This window comes from Pipra filicauda, unplaced genomic scaffold (assembly GCF_003945595.2).
Source record: "Pipra filicauda isolate LSUMZ 115617 unplaced genomic scaffold, ASM394559v2 scaffold615_size277210_pilon, whole genome shotgun sequence".
Taxonomy (NCBI): Eukaryota; Metazoa; Chordata; class Aves; order Passeriformes; family Pipridae; genus Pipra; species Pipra filicauda.
In genome coordinates, this window is record NW_024104771.1 from 93,688 (window position 1) to 113,302 (window position 19,615).

Consider the following 19,615-nt stretch of genomic DNA (forward strand, 5'->3'; position numbering starts at 1 on the left):
ACGGCGCAGGGGGAGCTCAGCGGGCCGGGGCTGCCGCGGCCGGGCGGTACCACTGCGGGCCGGGGCGCGGGGGGGGTGTGCGCCGGGCCGGGCGGAACCATGCGGAGGCGCTGGTAGGGGGGCGCGGGGAGGGGGTCGGTCGGGTCCGCCATGGCCGCGAACTGCGCGGGGGCCGCGGGGACGGCGGGGGGCGGCGGGGCCGCGCTGGGCTCGGCCCTCAGCGCCAGCAAGACCAAGACCAAGAAGAAGCACTTCGTGTGCCAGAAGGTGAAGCTGTTCCGGGCCTCGGAGCCGCTGCTCAGCGTCCTCATGTGGGGGGCGAACCACACGGTGAGAGCGGGCGGCGCGGGCACCCCCCCCCTCCACACACAGACACTCCCCTCATTCCCCCCTCAGAGCCGGGAACGGCCCGGCACTGACCCCCGGGAACGGGGCCTCGCCCCCTCACACCCGGCCTTGCCCCTTATCCCCTTCGTCCCCCCCATCTCCCCGATCCCCCTTGTCCCCCTCACACCCGGCCCTGCCCCTCAGCAGGTGCCCAAGCCCCCCCAGCTCAGACCCTTCCCCTCTCCCCCTCAGCCTGGGCCTTTTCCCACCCCTCCCTCCCTCCCACAGCAGCTTTTGCCCCCCACACCCTCTCTCCCCCTAAATCGCAGCCTTTCCCCCCCTTTCCATGCCATCCCTGATCCAGCCCCTCCCTGGGGTCTGTTCCCGGTGGTGCCCTTTCTCCTGGGGCTCCTTGCCCGGAGCATCCCCGTCCCCAGGCACTTTGGGGTCAGGGGTCCCTCCCAGACACGTCCCTTTGCCCCCACACACCCACCCCTGGCACCTTTCCCAGCACCTCTTCCCTGGCCCCTTTTCCCAGGGCTGGGGAGGGGGAGCGATGCTGTTTCGGGTGCTGTTCCCCTGTCCCACCCCCCTCTGTGGCACTGGGGGGACCCTGAGGACAATAATTTGTCACCCACAGCCCTGTCCCCTGTCCCAGCCCCTGCCTTCCCACCCTGTGGCTGTCACAGTGAGGGACCCCCTCGTGTCACAGCCCGGAGGGGACACCCCTGCTCCTCACTTGGGTAATTATGTGTGTTATCTCCATCCCCAAAAAAGGGCCTTTTGGCTCCATCTGTCCAGCCTTGTGTCCTTTTGATTCCAGGCTTCAGCTTCCAGGACTCAGGCCGTGCCTGTGCTCTTGGCCTCCGTTCCTGTGGGAGCTGGTTTCAGGAGGGAGGTGGGAGAGGGTCCCTTGGGAATGTCTGTGCTGGCTCAGCTCTAATCCACCTCCTTTGGCAATTCCTAAGACCATCTTTATGTTTTCTCTGGAATATTCTGTGATGTCAGGCACAAATTCGTGCTGGAGAGGAGGATTGATTCCTGGATGTGGGTGCTGGATGCTGTTCTAGGTGGTCAGAGAATCCAGAAGCCTCATCCCTTCCTGAATTAATCCACTTTTAGGGCTCAGACACACCTATTTCTCCAGTGGATTAGTGGATGTTTCCTAGAGAGTGAAAGGGATTTGGGCTTAATTTTTTTTTTTTTCAGAAACAAATAACACACCAAAAAAAGATCAGACTTGCATTCCTGGCTTGCCTGGCTGGAGTGAAAGCTTCCAAATGTAGTTCAGCACGGAGTCAAAGGATGTTCCAAGTGCTCAAAGCCTTGCCCAGGAAGCAGGATAATGAGTTTAATCAGGCTTTGATCTGTGGTGCCATTAGAAGCCCTGAAGAAATGGAAATTGGTGGGATTCTTTGGAGTTCCATCCCTGGCCTCTTAGGGACAGTTGTTGCTCTGTGGAAATTAGCCTTTTTTGAGGGGGGGGGGTTGTGTTTTGGGTGGGTTTTTTTGTTGTAGCTGTCTGGGTAGTCAGAGCCTGGCAGGGATTTGAGGCCCTGGATCAGGACAGTGGAACTTTGGGAGCACTTGGCTGTGAAATATTTGGGCAAAGGGAGGAACCAAGGCGACACTAAGCTGGTAATGAGATTATATGGGATGTGTATTAGGAAGAAATTGCTGCCAGAAGGAGCCACGGTATCCTGAGGGGCTGGGAAGGGGGTGAGAAAAGTTCAGCTGTGACCTCCTCACCCTTGGATAGGCATCCAGGATTTCCCAGTAAATCCCTCCACCTCTCTGCCACGGTTCTCTGGGCTTGGGTGAGTCTTTGAGTGCCCAAAAAGGGCTGCTGTGACAGAGCTCTGAGCTGAGGTGGCTCCACTGACTCACCACGAGCAGCTGCTCATCCTGGGCTGTGTCTGGGAGATGATCCTGGTGCCCTGGTTATGTGGGAATTGGAACTCAGATGGGTTTGGACCGCGTGGAAATGATTTCAGGGATGCCTTTAAACTTTGTTAGGAGTCTTCTGGGGGGTTGTTTGACGTTTGGCTCCTGGAGCAGAGCCGGACAAGGAGGGGTGGGTGAGTCTCTTGGCTGTGTCCCGGGAGTTCTGCCTTGGGATCCTTGGAGTGGGAGGAGGAGAAAACAGCTCTCAGCACAACCCCGGGGCTGTGCCAGCAAAAGTCTGTCAAAATGACTTGCCTCTGAGATGAACTTTTTCACAGACAAATCAAACAAACAACCATTTTGTGCAATCCACTGGAGAAATTCCCGTGGGTCCATTATCCGAGTCTGGCAACGGCTCGGCCTTGCCTTTAAACAGGCTCGTGAGCAGCTGGTGTGAGCACAGGCAGGGGATGGGTCTGGAGAGGATCAGGAGCACCCCAAGAACAGCAACTGGTCTCTGGGACAGCAGTTTGGAGTGTTGGAATGAGGAGCTGGGTCTTGGCTGTCCTGGTGCTCCCCAGCCAGTGTTTGGATCGGGATCAGGGTGGGGCCGTGGCCCGTGTTAGTGGGGCCAAACGTGGGTGGTATTAGTCAAACAAGTACATTTTGGGCTAGAAAAATTCAGGGAGGGGAGGGGAGAGAGGGAAGTGGAGCCACAGAGGCTCACCCTTGACTTCTGAGTTTTCTGTAGCACACTAAACCCAGCAGACGTGGAGATGGTTCCCTTGCTGTCGTCATGGCACTGGGAGAGGAGCTGCAGCTCCCCTGGGTTGGATGTGTGTGTGCTGCTCCATCCGTGCCCTGGATGGGTCTGTGTGCACGGGATGGGAGGGCTGGGATGGTTCTGGAAGGGAGCAGCCATCTCCCACCCAGCAGGGTGAACCCAGTGTTGGGTGGTGCTCTGGAAACCATGGAAACGCTTGTGAGGTGCTGGTTATGGGAGGCACTGGGATCCCAGGGAGTTTGGGGAGTGGCTCCGGGATCTGTTGGATAAATGAACAGTCGAGTTGGCCGGGCTGTGATGATGCTCCTCAAGGTGCCAGTTCAGCTGGAAAGGCTCCCTGTGGCTCTGGATGCTGGCAGGGACAGGGGGTGGCATAAACATCCCATTTTTGTGGAAAGGGGGAGATCTGTTGGCCGTGTGGACCTTGCCTGAGGCAGCCTCCTGTGCTCCAGAGGCTCCAGATTCCTGGCTGGAGCAGCAGCCCATCTCCCAGGACCTTTAGGAGTGGTGCCAGAGCACAGCTCGTTAGTATTCCAGGGAAACAGCAGAACTGGGATTTGCAGCTCGCTCCTCCCTGCTCCGCGGCGTTGGGCTTGGTGTTGCCATGTTAATTGTAGCCAGAGCAGCATCTGCCACATATCAAATGCTCAAATCCCATAAATTGGTCCTGGCACAGTGGGAACAGCCTGGATCTGTCCTTCCCAGCCCCACTGTCTGCCCTGGCTCTAATTGACCTCTGGAGAGAGCAGCATATGGCCATGACAGCCCTGGTAATGACCGAGGCCGTGGCTCTGAATGTGATCCCAGTTAAATCAGGATTCCAGGAGCCCTTTTCCTTGCTGGCCACGGAGGGAAAAGGAAGGTTTTCCTGGGTAGTTCAGCCAGGAAAATGGGGCTCGTTTCCCTGCTCTGCCACTGGCTGGTGTGGCCATGGGTGGGTCACTGAACCTTCCCATTCCTCAGGTTTTTTTAGGCCCAAGGGAAGCAATGGCTCTGCCCCCCTGGACTGGGAGATGGTTCCCATGGTCCTGGATGGGTGACAGGAGGGTGGCACTGACTCCTCTGCCTGTGACACAGCCAGGGCCCCTTTCCACAGGCTTCCAAGCACTTTCTTTGGGAAGGGGTGGGTTTGCTGTCACCAGGGGCTGGATTTTTTTTGCCCTCTCTTAGAGCATTCCCGTGTCCCCAGAGCACTGGCAGGAATTATTGACTACAAGATTCATGCTTTCCCTAGCGTTGCAGGGGGGGTTGTTAGCATGGATACTGATTAATCATGCTCTAATTCATGGAAAACAGGCTTTTTTCCCTCAAACCATCACCCAGTTCCTTTACTGTGTTAAGCAGCAGCAAAGTTCTGCTGCAGATGTGGGTTTGTCTCCGTGCTGAAGTGATTTTTGCCATGTGTCTTTTACCTCCTTCCCCAGAGGGATAATAAAGTTTAACTAATGCTCACAAAGTACTTGGAGATGCTTTTGAAAGGCTTGGAGGGGGGAACAAAGTATCTTTATTTTCCCCAGCAAATTCCTGCCCTAAAGAATCCTGGAGAGTAGGCTCTGCACACTCCATCAGCTGGATCTTGTTAGTAAACAAATTGCATTTTCCCATCAATTTACTAATGGTAATTGCCACTTTGAGGCTACAGTCAGGTTTTGAAACAAAATTACGCCTGGCCCGTTCGTCCCAACAGCTGTCCCTGAATGACATGGAATATTGATGTGCCTCTCGTTGGAAAAGGGGGTTGGCTTCTGGTGGCAAACACAAATTGTCAACCCTGAACTCCTGACTGGTGTGGCTCAGGAATTCCAGTGACCAGGAAATAAAAGCTGAAGAGAGAGAGAGAGAGAGGGAGGAGGTGTTTGAGGAGGTGTTTGAGAGACCAGGGGTGGCTTAGGCACAGCTGAATTGTGCTGGTTGAGGGTGAAGGGAGTTGGGGGGAGCTGGAGGAGCTGCAGGGCTGAGCTTGCTGCTCTCGGGCTGCTGAAGAGGAGGGTGGGATGAAGGTTTCCCCTCCTTGATGGCATCTGCCTGCCTTTCCCTGGGATTATGTCCCTTTGATCTGCACCTTTCCTTGCTGGAGTGACTCTGGGCACACGAGGCTGCCTGAATTCCTTGGGAATTGCTCCTTTGTTCTCAGGATCTGGTGGGACCAGCGGAGAAATGGGAAAGCATCCCTGTCTTAGTGCTCCATGGTGGCAGTTGGTCTGGCTAAAATGGGTCTTGGTTTTAAATCCTGAGAGCCCCCGAGCCCGGGGTGTGTCTGAGCCCTTTGTGAGGCTCTGGGAATGTGCCATTCCCGCTGGGAAAGCTGACCTGGGAGGGGCAGGGCTGGGGCCTCAGGTCTTTCTGCAAAGTGCAGGTGGCAAAATGCACTTGTAATGGTGCTTTCAGCCTGGGCTGGTCCCTCTCAGGGGTCTGTGCTTCTAGAAATGGCAAACTCGGGGCATGACAGGACTGGGCAAAACCAGGCACTCGTTTTTCAGGCGGATCCAAGGGCAGATCAGGGCTAAAACTCTGGAATCCTCACAGAAACCCAGCGTTGTGCTGGGTGTGGGGGCAGATCCCTGGGCTGAAGAGCTTTGTGCTCCAAACTGCCCGTTCTTTTTGCACTTTGGGGACCTCTGAAGCCTTTGTAGGGGCGTGGGAACCCCCCGGGCACAGCTGTGCCTGCAGAGGTGACACTCCAAACAGCCCGGGGGGGTGATGTGATCCCTGCACCTGCCTCCTCCACAACCAAGAACCGAGACCTCACTGCCCACCCTGTACCCGCCCCAAACATCCCGGTGCAGCCAAACTTCCTCCAGCCAGGAGACTTGTCTCTTTTTTTGGGAACGGACTTCCCAGGAGCCGAGGTTGCCCGGAGCCCCTCCCTGCTGTGCTCCTTGCCGTGACCTTGCCTCCTGTAGCATAAATACCCCGAGCCACACACTCTGCTATATATAATCTGCTCTCCACGCCCCTCCCCGGGGAGAAGGCGAGAGAGCAAACATGTGCCAGGCGTTAGTCACGTTGCTCCCGGAGGCTGCTCTCAGATTCCACCGGGATAAGCCCGAGCAGAGGGATCCCTCCGGAGAGGTGATGGGTGCTGGCCCTCCTTTAGGCTCCTCGCGGTTCACTCTGCTGCTGGATAATCCTTAGGGAGGGGAACTGGATGCTGAGGGTTGTGCTGTGGGAAAGGAGGGTTTGGGATATCCCCGTTCCGAGGGGGTGTGTGGGGGGGCTTCTCATTCCTCTCCCTTTGGGAAGTGTCAAGCATGGGTGTTACTGTGGCAGCACACAGTGTTTAAAAAACAAACAAATTAAAAAAAAAAAAAAACCTAACACGACAGCAAAAATAAACTAAACAAACCCATGTTTGCTTCCAGGTTGGTGTCAGGAGCAAAGGGCCAGTGACCACCGGGTGGGCAGTGCTGGCACCAGAAATGGCCAGTCCAGCTCTTCATCCAGGTTTCGGTGCCCAGCACAAACCCTGTCCTTCTCCCTGTCTGCTCTGGAGCCGAAATTCCGAAGCCCCCAGAAATCCCTACGCAGCTGGAAGGGAGGAAAAGCTTCTGCGGTTGGTGGGGGGGGGGAATTTTTGTGGCTGTCGTATCCCGGGAGGAGCGGGAGCACCTCTGAAGGGAAACAAGGTATCCCTGTGCACCATTTCTGCCAGTCAGCAGCGCGGCAACAGGTGCCAGGCTCGCTTTGAGGTTTGTGCCGTGGCAGAAACCAGGGCACCCGGAGCCGCCGGGAAGCGTTTGTGTCGGAATCTCTGCCGGGGAGGAGACAGTCGCTGTTCCCTCTCAGCCGTCAGCACCCTTCCTCCGCTCGGGAAGGAGCTGATAACGGCTTGTTTGTGCCTTCCCCAGCCGGGAAGAGGGCTGGGAGCAGGCGTGTGGCAGGAGCTGCTCCCGTCGGGCTTCCCCTTCTGGGAGACAGCACTAATTAGTGGCTGGAGGCAGCGCCTCTGCCTTGGTACAGAATGAGTTGTTTTCTCCTCACCCCGAGGGGAAGTCGCTGCGTGGGACTGGGATGCAGCTCCCTGCAGGGACTGGGAGCTGGGAGATCCCTTCCTCACCTGGAGGAACCTCCCGTTCCTCGCCTCTGGCTCCGGGAGCAGCTCAGTGCAGGACTGAGCCTTGGCATTGCCCTCCCTGCTCCGGGGGGATTGCTGATGCTGGGAGGGGGTGACATTGCTTATTCATTCCCCTGTGCAGTGTTTTCCATACATCCCAGAGCGTTTTATGGGAGTGCTTAGTGCTGCCCTAAGGAAAAGCAGGGCAGGGCTGTGCAGAGCCCCTTTTCTGCTCCCAACGGAGCCATGGCCGGTTTGCTTCCCGCTGATATCTGGTGTGTGGGATGGCTGGCTCTGAAAATAGCCATCTTCTTTTTGTGGATGTGTCTTTCTCTCCAGTCTGACGTGTGTTAAATCTGGTCTGGTTATTCGTGATGGGGGAGAAAAGGGGGTGATAAACAGGGACCTCATGGAAATGGCTCACGGCACGTCTCCGGATCCCGTGGTCCTCGCGGGGTCGGGCAGGGATGTGGCAGCAGTTTGGGCAGTGCTGTGTGTCCTGTTGCACGGGGAATCCCAGAGCTGGAGTCCCTTCCCTCTCAGCCTGATGACTTGGCCCCTGTTCCCAGACAGCAGGGAAGTTTTCCAGCAGCTTTCCAAGCGGGCTGGAAGTCACTTGACCTGCGGAAGATTTTGGTGTTGGGAACAGACCCCAGGCCTGACTCGTAGCCAAACCCTGCTGTTGCCAGTGTTGTCTGCCTCTCTCTCCAGCATTACCTGCTTGGCACAGTAGTTATGGGAACGGAGTTGGAATGAAGTCGCTTCCTAAATCCAGGCTGTTTATAGCAGCTCAGTGAGATGGGAGTGCTGTGGAGTCCCTGGAGTGGATGACACCAGGGCCCTCAGAAACACGGTGCCTCTTGACCTGCTCTTGATTCTGGCACAGCCTTGTCAGTGCACGGGCTTGTGTGGGGCAGGGCAGCCAGACACAGCCCAGAGGTGGATTTCTGTTGTTCTTTAATTATTATTATTAGTGCTGTCACTGCTGGGTGCTGCAGCACAAGCCTGTCTGTACAATAGTAGCTGAACGTTCATTCTGCTTCCCTGTGTTCCTGTGGCTGCCACACATGACTAAGGAGCAAAAACAATCTAGTGGAGTGACTCATCCCTCCAGAGAAGGTGGGATAAGAGCAACAGGAGACAGCAAGCATGGAAACAGCATCCGTGGGGAGCTGTGCTGGGCTGCACCAAAGCTCCCAGAGTCCATCCACAGCCAAGACTTGGGTCATCAGTGATCTGTAACAGGGAGAACTAGTTAAGAAACTGGCTGATGCAACATTTCCTAAATAAAGGCAAAGGGGGCTTAGTGAAAACATAAAATCTGCTGTTTCTCAGTCTGTAGGTTTGTCTGGGTTCTCAGCTGTGTCTTGGATGGGCAGTGGAAGGTGAAAGGATGGAAGGAGGTGAGGACTCGGCACGTGATGGAATGAGAGGGCGCTGTGGCTTTTAACCACAGTTGCTCCAGTCTGATGGGTTCCAGTGCTCCCAAACCAGGCTCTGGGGTGTTTGGCATCCCTGTAAGTCCACTGGCAGTCCCTGCAGGGCAGTGGAACAGAGGTTTGAGTCTCCTTTTCCCTTCTCTTTCAGATCAACGAGCTCAGCAATGTCCCCGTCCCTGTCATGTTAATGCCCGATGACTTTAAAGCCTACAGTAAGATTAAGGTGGACAATCATCTATTCAACAAGTAAGTGGGTGCTTCCCAACCTCTTGGTCCCTAATGAGAGCTCTTTGCTTTGGGGCAGCTGGGGTGGTGAAGGCCTTCTGGGGGTTGTTCCCAGCCAAAATTCCAGAAGGATCTGGCATGGCTGGACACAAGCCCTGAGCCTGTGGCCTCTTCAGACCCCTCACCAGGACGTGGCAGGGGTCAGCCTGTCACTGAGATGCTCTTTTGTGGCTTGGTTTCTATCCTTTGAGGGATAAGACTGTTGACAGCCCTCAGGCTGTGCTGTGCCCCTGGGCCCATGGGCTGTCTGTGGAGTTACTCCCATCTCCTTTTCCCAGAAGATCAGTTTTTGGAAGCCTTTCTGGAGCCCTGGTGGTGGCTGGTGCTCAGAGCCGTGTTCCCCACCCTTGCTCCGTGTGAGTGCAGGGCTGCAGCACTCCCTGATTAATCCTTTGTTTTCACTGAGTTTCCCAGGGATCAGCTTTGGAGAGTGGGAGTGTGATTGGAAAGTTTGTCTTCCCTGGCACGTACAACGTGCAGGATCTGCTCTTCCCTCTTCTCCTGCATAGATTTTAGTTTCCCACGTTTTGGTGCAGAGGATTCTCACCGACAGTGAGCTGCCAAAATATCTCCCACCGTGTCCAAGCAGGACCATCCTCTCTGGGCAGGATCAGGGCAGGGCAGGGAGCAGATGCAGCTCTCAGGGACAGGGAATGCTGTGTGTTCCTGCTGTCCTGTGCTCGGGGGCAGCCTGGCAGCAAAGCTGAGTCTGGAACATGCCAGGCTGGAGCTGATTCCCCCCCCTCTCCCCCGTGCTCCGGGTTTGTGGCGCGTTGGCCTTTCCTTTGACACACGAGTGATCTGATGGGATCTGAAATCAGAGCCCACCCCCCCCCTTCTCCTGCAGCTCTTCATCCTCCCCAGTAACAGAGCGTGCAGGGGGCAGCTGTGGGACTGCACAGCACGAGGAAACAAAGGAGGGGCAGAGAGAGAAATGATCCTGAGCTTGTGACAGAGGAGATTGTTCTGCAGGACAGGCATCCTCGCCCAGGCAGCCTGTCAGTCAGGATCCTGCAACCATCCCCGTGGAGAGATGGCTTTTGCAGGCATCCAAACATCCCTAGTGAGGGGAAATACCTGCAGAGTGGGACCCTTGGAGGTGGGAGGGGGTGGGATATCCCTGGGGGGTTGGCAGAGAAGCGGGAGAAAAATCGAGTTTGATTTCATCAAGCTGATGGTTTGGTTGTTACACACAAATCTCTTTTCTGCCCCAGGGAGAACTTGCCAAGTCGCTTTAAATTCAAGGAGTATTGTCCACTGGTGTTCCGGAACCTCCGGGAGAGATTTGGGATCGATGATCAGGACTACCAGGTACCAGCTCTTCCCTCCCTGCCCTCCTGACACCCTTCCCTAGGACAGAATAACCAAACTGCTGGAGAAACCAGGGTACAAACATTGTTATCATCAGCTTTTCTGGGTTTGTTATCGTGGTTTGAGTGGTTTTACCATAACCCAGCAGTGCAGGAGAGCTTACTGTGCCAAGCACTGGGCAAGAGGAGAAGGAGAAGATGGTCCCTGCTCTGGGGAGTTTGAACCTAGGCGTGAAATAGGAGCCACAGTGGAAAGGCAGGAGCTGGAGGATAACAAAGATCCAGTGAGGAACATCTGCAAGGAAAATGAGTCTGGTGTTGCTTTACAGATTCAGGTGAATCTGTAAAACAACACACAAGTGTGTGTGTTGTTGAGTTGGGTGTATCAGGGTGTCTTCTGCTCTGGGACACGTCCCCTAAGGCCTTGGAGGGGACAGACTTTTTGGGGGCTTAAATCCAGGGGGAGGGAGAGAGAGAGAGAGAGAGAGAGAGAGAGAGAGAGAGAGATGTCACAGCTGCTGCTGCTGCAGCAGGGCCACCCTTCCACCCAGAGCAGGAGATGAGCAGGAGGCTGCCTGGGGATCTCAGGAACGAGGGGACAGCCCGTGCAGGGGGAGGGAGGCTTTGATGGCAGCGTGGCCTTTGGCAGGCCGGGAATCCAAGCGGTGTCCTCGGCTCCCGCTGCCGCTGATGGATCGGGCACGGCGCCAGGCCCGGGGCACCCGCTGGAATATCCCCGGGATCCGCCAGCCAGGGAGGCACGTGGGGGACTGCTCTGAGCCTCCTGCTCTTCACTGCACTGCCTGCTGGGGAGAGGAGATGGGAGCAGGGCTGTTCCTGCTGATCCCACCAAACTCCTTCCCTCTGGTCCCGTGTGTGTGCCCCCGTCACACCCGTCTCTGTCACACCCTCCCCGAGTGTGCCCAATGCTCTTGTTGCTTCTCAGTGCCTGCTTCATGGTTCACACTTCCCCTGCTGTCCTGAAGGATTGTTCCTCCCACCTCTGGGGGTAGTTTGGCTTCTTAAAAAGAAAATATTAATCGACCTAAATTCAAGGTGGGTAAAATGTGATGGCTTGAGTGGGAATGGAGCCAGAACACTAAATATTAAACACCCCAAGCGTGGAAGAGGTGGGAGGGACAGGAAGGGAACCGAAGGGCCCTGAGTTTGGTAAAGCTCTGTGTGGTCACAATTTCTGCTTCCCAGCTCCAGAAGAAAAGCTCTGTGGTTTTGAGGTGAGGGCCTGATTAAACTGTGCAGCACAGGCTCCCTTGCAAATGTCAGCAAGAAACAAGGGGATTTTTCCCTCTGCCTTTATTTTCCTGACGCTTTCTAAAGCCGTTGGCAGCGGTGGAGTTTTTTCCCCCCCTGCTTCATTAAAGTTTTAGAAGCTTTAAATGCTTCATTCTGAAAGGAAACCTCTCGGCTCACTTGCAGCGTGACACGGTAAATCCCTTTTTCACAGCAGGCTCTGTCTGTGCTTGCAGCTGAGCAGGCTCCCTCTGCTGCCAGCTCTCCAGAGCTCAGGGGAGAGGAGAGAGCAGTGTGACTGTCACCTAAAAAAATAATCCATCCTGAAACACGTTGTCCGGCCCTGAGGTGCTGGATCTACATCTGGCTAAATTATCCAGGTGTTTGCACTGCTGTGCTTCAGAGCACTCTCTCCTTGGACCTGTGGCAGGGAAATGCTGGTGGGAGGCTGTTGGTTGATAAAATGGCTCCTGAGCAAACGCTGGTGACTGGGCAGGGTGGAGATGGAAGGTGGAGCTTGGAAGTGATGGAGGGGACCAGCAGGAGACAGGTGACCTGCTGGGCTTGGCAGGTGTGAAGAGCAGTGGCTCCGACTGAGGGATGAGGCTCCCACTGCCTGGGGAGAGGCAGCAGAGCAAAGAGCTCGTGTCGTGGCTCGGGGAGCGTGGCAGATCCTTGCTGTGCAGTTTTCCTGGGATTTTCCAGTCGTGCTGCAAGTCTGAAGGGGAGCTGCAATGTCTCGTTGCTAAGGGTGGAGACAGGGATATAAAGACAGATGCTGCTGGTTGTCGGAAGAACAACCAGGCTATTTATACTCCCATCTTTTACGTCCCATGGCAAGAATAGCAGGGGCTGAGGGTGGCTTTTGGCTGCAGGATGGCCTGCAAAGAATTCCCACTTTGGCCAGCTTAAGCTGCTTTGCCATAGGAAAGGCAACAGGCCATTTCAGTCGTTTTGTTCTGGCTTTCCTTAAACCCCAGAGATACCCTGACTGTTGTTCCATTTCCACGAGGACATGCCAAGAGCTCTGTGTATTCTGTGTCTTTACTAAAAAAAGTGCCCTCAAAAACACCTGCCAGGTGTTGGAGTAAAACATGTCAGCAGGTAGAAGGCCCAGATGGAAGCCCTAAAACCGTCCAGGTTTTTAAAAAGCGTGCCCAGCACACGGTTACGGGGCCGGAACACACCCGGCGCGTCTGTTCCAGGAGTTGGCCCTGCTCACCCGTGTCCCACCTGGCTTCCCAAGGCTGCCCTTCCTTCCCCAGGGAGGTGGCAGAGCCCCTGCCAGTCCCTGCCCCTGTGCTTGCCCCCCCAGAACTCGGTGACCCGCAGTGCCCCCGTGAACAGCGACAGCCAGGGCCGCTGCGGCGCCCGCTTCCTCACCACCTACGACAGGAGGTTTGTCATCAAGGCCGTGTCCAGCGAGGACGTGGCAGAGATGCACAACATCCTCAAGAAGTACCACCAGGTACGGTGAGTCTGGAACCCTGGGAGATGGGCTGCAAACACCCCGGGATCTGCCGGGGAGCCGGAGCTCGGGTTCGCAGCTGGCGGAGCTCCCGCAGAGGTTTTGTGGGAGAAAATGGAGTTCCTTGGGACCTGAGAGCCAGATGTGGCCCAGCTGCCTGTTTCCTCGTGCTGCTGAGCCCCTTCACAGCTCACCCAGCTCCTGACATCAATGAATTATGGATTGCTGGTACCTGAGACCTGTAAACATGCTCCCAATCCAGTCCTTTGCATTAGACTTTCCAGAGGGACTGGAGAGGAGCAGGGAAGGGGGGGCAAAGGGGGACAGCTGGAAATGTTCTGCCCTGGTCCACATTATGTGCCAGCCCATCTGCTCTTTACTGTCAGGTACACTGAGATAACCACGAGGAGGGAAGCTGGGCAGTGCCAGGGCACACCTGGCTGTCACAGCAGGCTGGGCACACACACAGTCAGAGAGTGCCAGAATGGGTTTGTTTGGAAGGGACCCGAAAGATCATCCAGTTCCAACCCCCTGCCACGGGCAGGGATGCCACTCCTTGGATCAGGTTGCTCAGGGAATGGGATGCCCTGTCTCAGCTGAGGGCTGGAAGGTTCTTACCATGCCTTGACTCCTTTTCTTGGGACCCCGGGGGACGTTTCAGGTCTCCTTTCCCATCGGTGTCAGGGGGCTGGAACTGGAGGGTCACTCTCAGCATCCTGCTGAGCTTGTGTGGTGTCAGAGGTGGGGTCTGTGTGACTGAACTGTCCTTCTCTGCCCCTTCCCTCCCCTGCTGTCCTGCAGTTCATCGTGGAGTGCCACGGGAACACCCTCCTGCCCCAGTTCCTGGGCATGTACCGGCTCACGGTGGACGGCGTGGAGACCTACATGGTGGTCACCAGGAACGTGTTCAGCCACAGGCTGACTGTGCACAGGAAATACGACCTGAAGGTGAGGCTTTGGAGGGCTCCAATGGGGCTGGGAGCTCCTGCAGAGGGCTGGGAGCTCCTGCAGAGGGCTGGGAGCTCCTCCAGAGGGCTGGGAGCTCCTCCAGAGGGCTGGGAGCTGGGCTTTGTAACACCCACTCGACAGGGTTGTGGGCTTTGGGTTTTGTTCCAGGGATCAGGTTTTGGGGGCTTTGGGTGGAGCATCACCTGGGGCTCAAATGTTGGTGCATTCCCCCATCCCAAGTGACCTACACTAAACCAGGGAGATCGTGGGAAGGGGGTTGAGCACTCATTTTAAAAATACTTCCATGATTTTTTCTGCATGGAGAAATTAAATGTTGTCAGTGAATTGGTTGGGAATATGACACACAGTGTGGTAATGATATTTTCTTCATCTTTTTTTTTTTTACCAGGGCTCAACAGTATCCAGGGAAGCAAGTGATAAAGAGAAGGTATGGAGCAACCCTGGCCAGCCTTTCCTTCCTCCTGGTGGTTGGAAGCAGATGGGATCCAACTGATTTCCCTTTTCCAAAGGGCTGTTGAGCAGGGGATATAAAACAGGCCCTGAGTTCTAACCTGTTTCTGTCCCACCTTTCGGGCTGTGCCCAGTAACTGCTCAGGGGGAGAAGGTGCTGGTGCTTCCCTGGCACTGCCAGGAGTGGGGGGAACTTTCTGGGGGACAATCCCACCAGTTCCAAACCCCACATTAGAGCAGCCATGGGCTGGGAACCACAGCGGGGTTGGATCAAGGGTTGGACTTGATGATCTCTGAGGTCCCTTCCAACCCAGCTGATTCTATGATTCTATGATTTCTGAGGGATCCATGGTCCATCCCTCCCCCAGGGCTGGAGAATTTGACACAGGCTTTTCGTTGCAGGCCAAGGATCTCCCAACGTTCAAGGACAACGACTTCTTGAATGAGGGTCAGAAGCTGCATGTTGGAGAAGAGAGTAAAAAGAACTTCCTTGAGAAGCTGAAGCGGGACGTGGAGGTAGTTTCCTGGGGGACAGCTCTTCCTCTGCCTCCCATGGCTGGATCCTCACTGGGGCCTCTGGCTCCAGGGGTGCAGCAGTGCCTGGAGAGCAGGTCACTCCTGGATCAGTCAGGCTCCTGCTGAGGGCAGTGGGCCTGGGAGCTCGTGTGTAGATTCTCTGGAGTCTGAAAAGGGTTTAGCTCTCACGCTACAGCCCTTGCTTAGGGGGGCACTGGCAGGGCAGGACTGAGGATTTCTGCTCCCACGTGGCTGCCGTTCTCACTCCTCTCTCTCCCCCAGTTTCTAGCTCAGCTGAAGATCATGGATTACAGTTTGCTGGTTGGGATCCACGACGTCGACCGGGCAGAGCAGGAGGAGATGGAAGTGGAGGATCGGGCAGAGGACGAGGAGTGTGAGAACGATGGGCTGGGGGGAAACCCCATCTCCTCCTACGGGACCCCCCCGGACAGCCCCGGAAACCTCCTCAACTACCCCCGGTTCTTCGGGCCCGGCGAGTTCGACCCCTCCGTCGACGTCTACGCCATGAAAAGCCACGAAAGTGAGTGTTGTGGGGCTGTGGGGGAGCTGTGGTGGGCACAGGAGGTGCCCTGGGCTCGGTGCAGTGGCAGGACTGTCCCTCCCCTTCGCTGTGCTGAGCTGGAACGGGTGGAAGTGATGCTTCTGGTGGGCTGGTGTTCCCTGCCCTCCTGCAGCCTCCAGCTGCTCTGCTCTCCCTGCCAGCTCTGCTGGGTGTCTGTGGAGGAGGGGAGCGGAGCTGGGCTTTGCTCAGGGGGTGCCAGCGACTCTCTTGCCTTGCCAGGTGCCCCCAAGAAGGAAGTTTACTTCATGGCCATCATAGACATCCTCACGCCCTACGACGCGAAGAAGAAAGCTGCACACGCTGCCAAAACAGTGAAACACGGGGTAAGCCTGGCAGGGGCAGGGGCATGGCCTTGGGGGGCTTCTGCTCTGCCTGCATGGCCCTCTGTGTGTGTGTGGGGGGGTCTCCTGGCACTGATTTTCCTCCCAGTGTGGAAATTCTGCACAGGAAGGAGCAGCTCTCCCCTCGTCACTGTCCCACAAAGGTTTTCCCTCTGGCTGGCTGGGGATGATTTGTATTTACATCCCAGTTTGGGAGGTGCAGGAATTCACTGGCTGCAGGGGGGCTGCTCCTGTTCCCTGGCAGCAATCCTGAGCTGCCCAAAAGGGCTTGAAAAAAGCCCAGGTTATAGCAGGACATGGAATCGTGGAATTGTTAAGATTGGAAAAGACCTTTAAGATCAGCGAGTCCAACCATCAACCCACCACCACCACCATGTGGAGTTTATATAGAAGGAGTTGGAAGAGACCCATCAGGATCATGACCCTGCCCAGGACACCCCAGCAATCCCACCCTGTCCCTGAGGACGTTGTCCAAACCCTCCTGGAGCTCTGGCAGCCTTGGGGCCGTGCCCACTGCCCTGGGGAGCCTGGTCAGTGCCAACCACCCTCTGGGGGAAAGAAGATATTTTCCTAATATCCAGCCTAACCCTCCCCTGGCCCAGCTTCAGCCATTATGATTTCTTTATGCTCCTTTTAAATCTCCTGTAAACCACGAGGAAACAAAGGTAGTGCTTTGTCTCCGTGGTCTGAAGACGCAGTTGGAGCTAAAAGCAGTTTCCATGGGGGTCTCTCTAGACCTGTTGGTCTTTCTCCTAGAACTTGCACACTGTTCTGGGTCTTTCCCAGCAGAGCTGCCATGATCCCTCCCTGCCATCCCTCCTGGCCCTCAGAGGAGGGTGTTTGACTGCTCTGTCTCTGCCTTGCAGGCCGGGGCAGAGATCTCCACCGTGAACCCCGAGCAGTACTCGAAACGCTTCAACGAGTTTATCTCCAATATCCTGGCATAGTTGTCTTCAGCCTTCAGCGAGGAAGGAAGAGCAGAGGGGCTCCTTCACCCAGAGAACGCAGCCTGTGACACTCGAACAGACACTGTAGCAGCATGTGGGGTGTGTGTGGGATGTGTGTGTGTGGGGGTGTGTGTGGGTGTGCAAGGTGAGTGTGTGGCACTGCGTGACTTCAGAGAAAACTCATTCTAGGTGCACCCTCCAACAGTCCACTTGACCCAGGAGGAAAAGTGGGATTTTATGTTACAGAAGTGCCCAGACATTAAGATTTGAGGGCTTTTTAAACCAAGCAAAGTGCATTGTTTCAGCACTGCTCTTTCTAGTGACATTTTCTCCTCTCTGATCAAGAGGATCCCAGAGGGATGTGACGTGGCACTGTATAAAGGGGTGGCTCTAGATCATGTTCAGTGGGAGTGAAGCAGTGCCTGATTCCACAAACTACTCCTTTTTTTTTTTTTTTTCCTTTTATTTTATTGGACTGTCTTTACCAGAAAGACATACAATCCCTTTTATTTCCCTCTTGGTAGGAATTGGAAGGAAAATAGCTCACCATTTCAAGGACGGAAACTATAACTCTGATAAGGAGGAGTCGCTGAACTTTAGGTAAATTCAGACTGGGACACTTTATATTTTTTGGTTAATTTAAGTAACAAAAAAAAAAAAAACTTTTTTGTAACTGCACTTGATTTACAAGAAGGACGAGGGAAATGGAACATCCACCAAAGATGATCTCTTAAAAAAAAGGTGTAACTCCTAGAACCTAAAACAAAACCCACCAAGTGTGAGAAGTAGTAGTGGCATTGACCAACCTCAGCTAATGATGTGCTCGGACCCCTTGTGCTTTCAATTGGCCAGCTCTGAAGATTTCCTAAAAGAAAACCAGAAAAAAAAAAAAAAAAAAAAGGCATTTTGTACCTGTAGATAATGGGATAACATTTGACTCTTGGGACGTTTCCCTGTCGCGCCTCGGTCAGGAATTGCCGTGTCTCTTAGGCCACAGCTGACCATCACAGTCCTGCCAGTGTTAATCTAGCTAATGTTCAGTCTTCCTTACTCACCCCATCTGCAACAGGTACTTGAATTTGTTTCCTGACAGAGGTTCTTGGCTTAGTTGGTTTCTTTTTTTTTCCAATGGCAATGTGACTTGCACACGAAGGAATTGGACTCGCTGCCAGTGGGGAGTGCTGGGAGCTGTGACTGTGGAGCAAATTCCACTGCTCAAGAGGACTCAGGACTTGAGCTGTGGTTGGTTTTACTCTTCCTCTGCTCCAAAAACCCCTCTCTAGAGCGACAGTCGAGGAGTGGAAACGTTTGAACACTTTGCGCCAGATTATTTTTCCATCCCCCCCCAAGGATTTGGAACTGATTGGAGTGACTGAATAACGTCCTGTTTTGTCTCCAGAATGCTTGTAATACTTTTCACAGCCAAGCTTGTCGGGCTCGCTTTGGGTTTTGTTAGCTCTGCTGCACAAGTTACAGAGACCCCCCCTTTTGGTTCTTTTTTGGTTTTTCATTTTCCTTTTTTTTTCCGAGCAGGATTTGAGCGTTTTCGAACAAAAAAAAAAAAAAAACCTCTTGCAGTTTGAAACATTTGTCGCTTTTCTCTGCCTTGGAACTGTTTTTCACATATGCCTTTTGTTCCGGGAATAAGCTTGTTTGGAATGTCTGTCCTGTGCTGTAACACGTGCTACAGTTTTGCTGTGTGGAATTTTGGTCCTTTCGAGAGGTAACTGGTGCTCATCACACCCTGGTAATTCCCCCTGACTTTTAACGCTGGATTCTCAATGTGGGCTTGGGGTTTTGGGGTTTTTTGGGGGTTTTTTTTGGAGTTTCGTGTTCCATCCCCACATTTCTTGACGTGAATCCCGCAGGTCTCAGCTTGGAAATGGGACAAAGAAAAGAGGGGGGGCTGAAAATTTATAAGCCCAACAAGAGTGCACTGTAAATAGAGTCCTTTAAGAAATCAAAAATTAGGGCTTGTAACAGGGGGGGTATGAATATTTTTTTTTCAGTCATTCCCTTTGAGGTGGGGACAAATTCCTGGTGCCCCCCCTGGAGTCCTTTCCCTGCCCTGGGGGTGTGAACCCACCCTTGTCTGGGAGGCTGAAAAGGGTCTCGTGTCTTAAGGTGTGTAGCTGGAAAAGCCACAACCCAAATTGTGCAGCTGTTGAGAATCCTTTTAAAAAAAAAAAAATTAAAAAAAAAGGGAGGGCTTCAGGGCACCATCAGCTTCCTTTTGTGGGCATTAGATTGGTTGCTTTCTCTCTTAAACAATAAGCACTTAAGTTTACTACCAGTTAGAAATTAAAACGCCGATCAACTTTTTATTCCTGACAGTTTTAAAAAGTCTGCATTGAATATCTGCAACTTTGGCCTGGTAAGTTTGCCCTTCTCCTTTTGGGGAAACCAGCTTTGGAACTGTTTATCTTTAAATCACCTATTTAAATATATATATATATATAAAAGAGGAAAAAAAAAAAAGGGGGGGGGGGGGAAGAGAGAAGGGAGTGGGTGAACTGCAGACCCCCACAAAACAAACAACCCAAAGAAAATCGAGTGGAACTGGGAGGAAAAATCTCCTTCACCCGATTTCCTAAACAGGAATAAAATTAAAATACAGTTAATTCCTGCAGCAGTCTTTACAGAAATGATAAAAAGGGCTGGAGAGCAGTTAACTGTATTTTCTTATTCCACTCCAAACTCCTGCAAGGATTAAATTGGCTGTTTCTGGCTCAAGTGATCAGAGAAGCCCCACAAACTCTATTCACTTTAGCACTTCCCCAATTCTGCCACTTCTGTCAAGTTGCCATATTGTGTGTATTAAAGTAATTAAATGCAATTTTCTCACTTAATGATGTATTACCCAGGTATGTAACTTTGTTTAACATAAGCATTTTGTATATTGTTTACATTTTGAGAGGTAGCATTACGTTAAAAATGCTAATTTTTTTGTTTCTAGACAGTATTTTTATTACCAGAATAAGAAGTGAAGCTGCAAATATTTGATTTG

General features: G+C 53.8%; 1 protein-coding gene across 1 annotated transcript; it reads left to right on the forward strand.

The window, feature by feature from the left end:
• The first annotated feature begins 144 nt into the window (after positions 1 to 144).
• PIP4K2B (phosphatidylinositol-5-phosphate 4-kinase type 2 beta) lies at positions 145 to 19,457 on the forward strand. Its single transcript, XM_027747127.2, has 10 exons — positions 145 to 330; positions 8,637 to 8,734; positions 9,988 to 10,084; positions 12,650 to 12,802; positions 13,604 to 13,750; positions 14,160 to 14,198; positions 14,624 to 14,737; positions 15,020 to 15,278; positions 15,540 to 15,643; positions 16,528 to 19,457. The coding sequence occupies exons 1-10, from the start codon at positions 151 to 153 to the stop codon at positions 16,606 to 16,608; spliced, it is 1,272 nt and encodes a 423-aa protein (XP_027602928.1). The 5' UTR covers positions 145 to 150; the 3' UTR covers positions 16,609 to 19,457.
• Positions 19,458 to 19,615: the final 158 nt, after the last annotated feature.